This window comes from Oryzias melastigma, linkage group LG7, assembly GCF_002922805.2.
Source record: "Oryzias melastigma strain HK-1 linkage group LG7, ASM292280v2, whole genome shotgun sequence".
NCBI classification, from domain to species: Eukaryota; Metazoa; Chordata; class Actinopteri; order Beloniformes; family Adrianichthyidae; genus Oryzias; species Oryzias melastigma.
In genome coordinates, this window is record NC_050518.1 from 15,575,221 (window position 1) to 15,583,412 (window position 8,192).

The following is an 8,192-nucleotide window of genomic DNA, read 5'->3' on the forward strand; positions in this document are numbered from 1 at the left end:
TCCTTCGTCTCCCACAACTTTCTCATACAAAGTGACAGCCTTGTTTTCAGCTCCACAGACTTTTGAATTATTCAGATGTCATTTTAGTTGGATCCTTTCTTTCCAACTTGTATTAAACATTGTAAAAAAAATTCCAAGAAAGTGATGTTATTCATAGCAGCTGATCTATGAAGATATTGGTGAAACTGACGGGTGCTGTCACCGACTCTTCCTCTTTAGGGTCAACTGTCAGAACAAAAGTCGGCTCACGTATCAGGAAAACCCCGGAGCGGCACAAAGCCATCAGTGTTCGTCTGGCAGCACAAAGCTGCTGCTATTCTGCAAAAGAGGACTTTTCCTTCCAGATAACGTTTGAACAAACAGCCTATTATTAATGTGCGTCCTTCTGTCTCAAGACTTCACAATGTACTGTCCTCAGTGTTTATATACATGTGTGTGTGTGGAATATTCAAAACTGTATTCAAATCAGTTTTCAACAGAACCCTGTTTGATAAAAATGAACCCAAAAAACTTTTTAAAAAGTAAAACTGTGTGTTAATAATGCTAATGCATTGCTTGGATGTTAAACAAAAATATGCAGAGATAATTCCTGTGATGCGATGAAGACAAAAAAAAAGGCTCAGTGGTGCAGAAACAGTCAGAAGCTGACGGACGCGTCGAGGCCTCATAAACACGGAGCTTCCATGAAGACTCAATAAACAGGTTGCACCAGTTCTCACACTGTCACATCAGATCCAAGCGCTGTTCAGAGGAGCGATCAAGTCACGACAACCGATGGAGACAACTTTATGGAGAAAGATTAAATAGTGGCAAGTGATGGGTTAAAGCGCCGCTCCAAACCCACATTTGTATTCATTTTTTACATCCATCCAGTAGCTGCAGTGGTGCAGCTGTGAGTCCTGCCGTGTGGGTGTGATGTGCTGCTATGCAAACCATGCGCTTTTGTAGATTCTTATCGCACTGCGTACTTCGAGTTATGCGCAGGTACGCTCCAACCACACAGTTCCTGCATTTCAACACAATCACCTACAGCTCTGACGCATTGATTTAGACGCTGTGCTGTTTAATAATAAATATACAGGATTTGAAACAGACAGAAGAGAGAGGCGTCTACAGTAAAACAAAGTACAGGGAGGAACTTAAATAGAAGTACGAAGACATCCCAAAAAACAAAAGGTGGCAGATCATAAGTGCACAAATAAAAGAGTAAATTAATACTTAACAAGAACTCTACTTCCAGTTTTCTTCATATAAGACTTCATAAATGTTTGTACACTTCATGAATGCAGGTGTGGATTTGATTCTGACCAATCAGATCGGCTGTAAAAGTGAAGAATCTCAAACCCATGTGGTTAAAAAGCTCTAAAAGCCCGGTTCAGTCCTGACTGGCCCGGTTCAGTCTCGGTTTTTATGGGGAGTGTTGAGGTGTGAAGACGGCGCTCAATATCTGAGAAGTCCCAGCTTCTTCAGCGCCTCGCGGCGGTCCTCGGCGTTCTCCGGGCGAGGGCAGATCAGCACGCTGATCCCCTGCGACCGCGGCAGCTTGCCCGACTCTCGGGAAGGCTGGAAGACGTTGGGGGCGTGTCGCTGAGCGGGCAGCTGCTGCATCTTTAAAGAGTGGGCCATGTGAAACGGGTCCCCTCCTATGGGGTGGGATAGCTCCTTCCCGCACCCCATAGAGGCGGGGCGCGGGCGCATTTTGCGTAGTTCCTTGGGGCTTTGCGTGGCGTCGCCTTGACCGGCTGCGTTGGCGCTCGGACCCAAGCTGCATTGCTCAAAGGTGGCTGATCGCGTGATTTTTGGTGTTGTTTGCTGCTTCACTGGGGCTGGGGGGGCTCCACGGGCTTCATTACCCGGAGGAGGAAGTCCGTCTACGTCACTGAAGGCTACAGGAGCTGGGAGGACATCAGGGGTGGAGGACGCAGGCTGGCTGTGGGCATGAGAGGACAGCGCTGACTTCAGGGGAGGATTTCCTGGGCTGATTGGAGAGATAGGAGCCTCTTGGGGTGATCTGGTTTTTAGGCTACCCCCACGGGCAAAAGCAGGGGGCGGTGCCTCCTCCTCCTTGAGCAGCCCGAGTTTTCGAAGCGCCTCCATTCGCACCTTCTGAGGGTCCATCAACACATCTCTGCTGGTTCTGCTGGTTCCTTCAGAGCCTGTGGGCTTGTGGGACCTCAGAGGGATGTTGGCCGGAATTGATTTTGGCTTTGGGGCCACAGCAGGGGGGGCTCTAGGCTCAGGAACCTCGAGGTATGGATTTAGAGGAACAGAATCCTCCTCTGCTGGTGGAGGTGAACAGGAAGGACCATCCACCTCAGAGTTCAGTGAAGGACTCTCTGTCAGGACTTTTGGCTCCGGCTGCTGCAAGTCAGCAGGTGGTGGAGCGTCCGGCTCAGGGAAGGGTTCTGCTGGTGGAGGGAATTCATTTAGCTCCTCCGGTAGAGGAAGAAGTTCAGGTTCATCCATGAAGTCTAAAGGAGGCGGGATAATGCTCAGATCCACTTCAGAGGCGACTTCTGGATTCCCAAGATCCCAGCTCTTATGGGAGGCGTGAGTTGGGTTTAATGGTGTCCGGGGAGCAACATCAGAAGCTGATCTGGACACTGAAGGACTGGACTGAACCTCCAAGTCTGCCGTTTCAACGTCCTTGCTGGTGACAGCTGGAGCTGGAGTGGATTCAGGCGTTGGATCGAGTGCAGGAGTTCGGTGGTTTGTTGTGATACCGGGATCGGCTGCAGCACAGCTGAGACTTTCATCACTCTCGTGTGACGAACTGGAAATACCTAATGGGAAAAAGACACACCGGGGTTAACAAGTGCACTTCAAACTCCCAAAATGACCACAGAAGTGGTGCAGGATAGATGATACCGTTGACTGTCGGTGGATTGTTGCTTTCCAACTTATGTCCAAAATCAAGCTCGTCGTTGGAAAGCCCGCTGTCCTCCATCATCTCCATCGCTTCGATGGTTTCCTCCAGAAACATGAGACACGCCCTCTCCTCTGGAGACAGGTGCTCCATGCTGTCATCGCTCTGCCCGCAAAATGAAAGAGAAATAATGTGAAAACCATGAAAACCACAAGCAGCCTGACAGGAACAGAAGTAAAGGGATTTAAAGAAACTACTTATAAGATCATTCTTTTATTTTGAAATCAGATATTTCAAGTGGAGTACATACGCAGGCAGAGTTCCCACTGATTACACTGTCACAGCTCCCTGCACTGTCCACAGCGTTCAGCGATCCCATGGCGGCGCCGCCCGGCCATGTGTCGCTCTTCGCCATCGCTCAGAGAAAAGGGTGGATCTTACCGAAAGATGAATGAGAGAGGAATCTACAAAAAAAAAAAAAGCATGAAGAAAACAACAACAGCAATGTGGAAACATCCTTTCAGCTGTGGCACCAGCGTCAGTGTAAGATAAAACCCGGTTTTATAAATAGGTGGCAGGTAGACAGATAACACTCGCAATACCGGTCCTGCAGAGGTTATACAACTTTTATTTTGAAAAGACAGAAAACAAGGTCAGCACGGAAGGAGGAATTCATCGTCGAGAGTCCCTGACATGTTCCACTGAGATGAGCTCCAAACTATCTTACATCCCGAGACATGGAGGAATGCTAACAGAAGACGGGAATCCCCAAAACCAGAACCTTTTCAATAAGCCCCTCCCACTTCCTCCCAAAGACCTGAAAAAACGTTTTAGTTTGAAAACACACATATTATTTTATTATCTTTTTGTTACTATCAAAAAAAGCAGAATATTGATTACATATATAAGGAAATACAACCAAAAAAAGAATATCTAGATATTTCCATATGATTTTACTCTTTGCGGTCATTCACAGGAGGAAGCTCGCTCTTCCCATCAATCCTCATAAAACAGAGCGACGCTGGAAAACAGACGAACTGTTCATTGACAGCTTCCCCTTTGTAGCTTAGCGCTTCCTTCATCCACCACTAGAGAATGTGGGATCCACGTTCTTTGAATCTTCCTCGTTCTACAAGATCTGTCCATCCATTTAGTAAATTCTGATTGGGGTTGCTGGGGCCTATCCAGCTACTTCAGGAAACATCCGTCAGACTCTAGGTTCTACCTGCTGTTGATTACCTGGATGTGTTTAGCCAATAAGAAGCTATAAAGGCGGGTTAGCTGGACTTTCACTCTGTGACGTAAATGTTTGCTGCTGAATCTAGAATCCTTACCTCATACAGTAACTACCACTTTGTGTGATGAATATCAGTATTTGGTAATTGAAGCCTTAAATTTCTGACTTTTTAAAGGCAGACCTGTCACGGGCGTCTGAGTTAAGGAGGGGGTACTGTACAAACATTCTTTTCACGATTCATGTTTTGCGTTCGATTCACGAGTCGGCTCCAGTTTCTCTGCCTCTTCTTTCCTTTTGTGACTCGAACCTGAACCTGTTAATTTTCTACCGACTAGTCATGTCTGTAAATAAACAGCGCCTCCTATTCATGTCACTACAATGTCTGTGTTTGCCTCCAAACCACCTGACTGTCTGGCATTCTTTTTCGGTACATCTACTGATCTGTGGCGACACATTTCCTAGTTTTTGACCCAGCCTCCGTCTCTTTGAAACCTTCATCTGATAGATCGACCTCCTGTGTTCTGCTTTTGATTAAAACATGTATGGAAATGTACAATTCTCAAAAAAAATATATAGTTATTAGGAGAAAATGAAAGCTGTTATACCTCTAAACATTATGACAATAAACAAATGTGTGATCTACTGAGATGTATTCTGAATTAAGGAATATGATATGATGTTTTCTGTGCATATATTCTAGTAAATCTGGGATAGGAAAGACAAACCGGCCTTAAAAGCACAAAAGGTAAAAAAAAAAAAAACTAAAATGCAATGAGAAAATCCAACCTAAAAAACAAAACAATGCTCAAATGACAAAGCAACTGAAAATAAAACAGGTTTTCTCAACCTTAAATGATGGATTCTAGTTTCACAATAAAAGCATGAGATTAAATGACAAAAACACAACTTGAAAGCATTTCACGACCGGCGAATGTCTCCATCAGCTCCAAGTTTTAAAAAGTTTGTTCCAAAGTTTGATCAAACAACTAAATGCAGTGTGTTGAAAAAAAAGCGGAACTGTTTCCTATGGCGGCAGACAGGTTGAGGTGTGTTCAGGAAAGCAGAACAAAAATACCTTCATTGTTGCCTTATCTCCTCCAACATTTGATTAAACACACCAGCAGCTGAGCGGAAGGTTAACCGTGTAAGTCAGGAATTTCTCGGTCTGCATGTCAGAGCCCACGCCTTATCTTTCTGGACATTTTCAAGAATGAATTACAACTGACATAATAAATATAATTAAAAACAACAATGTTTCAAATTCTGTCTGAAGAAAATGTGTTTGTGACATGGCAGGAAGTGGGGACGAAGAGGTCACGTCGCCCGTGGAAACCATCAGAAATAAACAAAACTAGTGTTTATGTACAAAATAAAAGCATGTTTGGGCAGAAAACAGTGAAATGACGCATCGATTGAGACACCGTGTCATTGGAAGTACTCATTTTCTCAAGATAAGTGTCAAAAATAGGCAGCAAACCTTTAACTTCCTCAGTCCGGAGGTTGCTGGTTTGATCTCCAGATATTTCTAATCAAGCTGCAGAGATGTTTTGGAGTTTTTGTAAGAGGGTGTATATTTTTAATATGATGAAGATAGACAGGGACGACTGGCTCTGCAAGGTGGAGGAATTATAATTGAGTTCAATTGGCATGAAATATAGCTGATGTTGCATAAATACTCGCGCTGGAATCTGATTAATGAAAAAAAATTAGATAATTGACGTGCTTGGTTTTATTATCTGAATCTTCCCAAAAAAAGCTCAACACCCTCCCCCTCATTTACTTTTGTTTTCTACAAAATAAAAGCCTGCAGGCAAAACATGAACTTGTCTTACAGTAAAAGTTTAATAGATGTTAATTACTGTCCCTTCCCATTGTGACATTCACACCAGCTGAGCAGGAAAAAAAAGAAGTCTAAGCCAACACCTGCGAGGAACAGGTAATAAACCTGCAGAGCAGTGCCAGAGCACACTGAACTCACAGCTGAGTCAAGCCTAATGAGGACAGGAATGTCACTTTGCTGGCTTCTCTCATCCGTGAGACAAGTTCAGTCAAGCTCTGTGATATGAGCCGAGCTGCACCAGAACCAGACAGAACTCGCCTTACAGTGGGAGCACAGAAGAATCCTGGAGGTCAAGAAAGGTGAGGCGTGCGACCCGGAGGAAGGTCATATTGACCCAGTTTAGTCATTTACAAACAAATAAAGAAATGAATAAAAAGGTTCAACATCAAGTTCAACAACTTTCAACACAAAAGAAACTTTTTTTATGTTTACTTCAGCAGCCTCTCCTTTTATGACTCCACTGTAGTAATATTTGCACTTTTCTAGACTCAAGATAAAAAAACTAAGGACTGATATGTAAATATGTAATCCTGATATATATATATATATCTGCAATATATATATATATATAAAAACATTTATTTCTCTATTTGAGTGTCTCACCTGCGTGTGAGAACCTTCTCGCCTCTTCAGGACGTCATGCCGGTTTTCAGGAGGGGGTCCATGACAGAGGAGCCGCTCACTCCGCGCCAGCAGCCGCGCGCGGTTCCTGGAGGTCCACCTGCAAGATGAGCGGAGCCCGACAGACTGAACCGATGAGGAACACGCGCGTGCGCTCTTACGCACGCACAGGTGAGGACCGTCGATCCGGGAAGGCGGGGCGATCGAGGACCAATCAGAAAGGCTGTCCGAGGTGAAACTACCGAACGGTGCATTTACTTATTTTTTTTACGTTATTATTGTGTGTATAAACAAAGGATAAAATATTAAAGTTAACAAAAAGTGCAAGAAAATTTTATTATTTTTAACTTCCAAACTTACTATATTTGCTATTTTACAACAAATTTAGTAATTTTCTTGTATTTTAAGTACTCTAATACATAATTTTTTACACTTTTAACACAATTATTCACATAAAAATAAAAAATAAAGTAAAAATACTAAAACATCCTCACAAGTCGTGACGCTTTTATTTTCTAATTCAAATGTTTCAAAGACTTTCAGTTTTTCTGTACTTGTGTGACATTTTGACACTTTCCTCCATGGTGTTCCGACAGAAACACGTTTTTGTGTCGACCTGACACAAGGTTGTTTGATGACACTCTTTTTTTCCAAGTAAACGTGTTCCATCTTGTTCCTGAAACAGTTTTTGTTTATGTGGAAGTTTTTCCTTTATACATGATTTCCACTAAATTAATGACAAATGAATGAATAAAAGTGGGGAGTTGTTTCTATAAAGGATTGGAAAATCAATAAGAGTTCAGTTCAATTAATACATTAAAAACCTAAAAAACAAGAATGGGTTATATATATATATATATATATATAAAAATAAGATTTTTGAGGCATTTCGTGTATTTTTTTTGTCAGCTTTTGGTATTTTTCCAGCCACTTAACATATTTATTTTGTATCACAACGATACATATTTGATTAAAATAGTTAGATTGGTTTTATAAAATGGGGCACAGATAATACACTTTCTTCTTTCTGTCCCTTTCATTTTCACCAGACAAGAATATTATGTAATTTCTTATTGTGTGCTATTAAAATAAAATAAATAAATGTTGCTGAATTGAAGCTAACAAAATGTGTATTTTGGAAAACCAACTATATGAGCTCTGAAAACTAAAGTGGCGTTCAAAATAATCTATAGATCTTTTCAAAATCAAATTTAGACAGCAGCCGATTACACAAAAGTAAAACAAAACCTGATGATTTGAAAAACTATAAGTCTCAGAATGCAAAAGTGGCAATCTCACAAATAAGTGGCACAGTCCAAGACTTCAATAGTAGTTACCAGTATTAGGCAGAAAAGGAGGAAGGCTAAAAGAAAAAAAAAGACAGTTTGAGGATGTGAATGTTGACATATTACTCACAGCTATTAATACCCAAAGAGAATTCTTTTGTATGTACTGAAAGTCTCCCATTTGTGGAGTTTCCATGCAGTACTTGTGGTGTGTAAAATGAGGAAACAACAGTCTAAGAGGACTGTATAATGAAATTGAAAGAGGACTGGAGTGTGGGGTTTGTGAATCAGATGAACAGCGCTGTTTAATTGGATTTTAAATACACTCAGGCTTTTGTGTAA

At 42.1% G+C, this 8,192-nt stretch overlaps 1 protein-coding gene across 1 annotated transcript; it reads right to left on the reverse strand.

Annotated features, from left to right (window-relative positions):
• Positions 1-1,046: 1,046 nt before the first annotated feature.
• LOC112158718 (specifically androgen-regulated gene protein) lies at positions 1,047-6,708 on the reverse strand. Its single transcript, XM_024292203.2, has 4 exons — positions 6,547-6,708; positions 3,177-3,330; positions 2,869-3,031; positions 1,047-2,783 (listed from the first exon to the last, which is right to left on the reverse strand). The coding sequence occupies exons 2-4, from the start codon at positions 3,279-3,281 to the stop codon at positions 1,441-1,443; spliced, it is 1,611 nt and encodes a 536-aa protein (XP_024147971.1). The 5' UTR covers positions 3,282-3,330; positions 6,547-6,708; the 3' UTR covers positions 1,047-1,440.
• Positions 6,709-8,192: the final 1,484 nt, after the last annotated feature.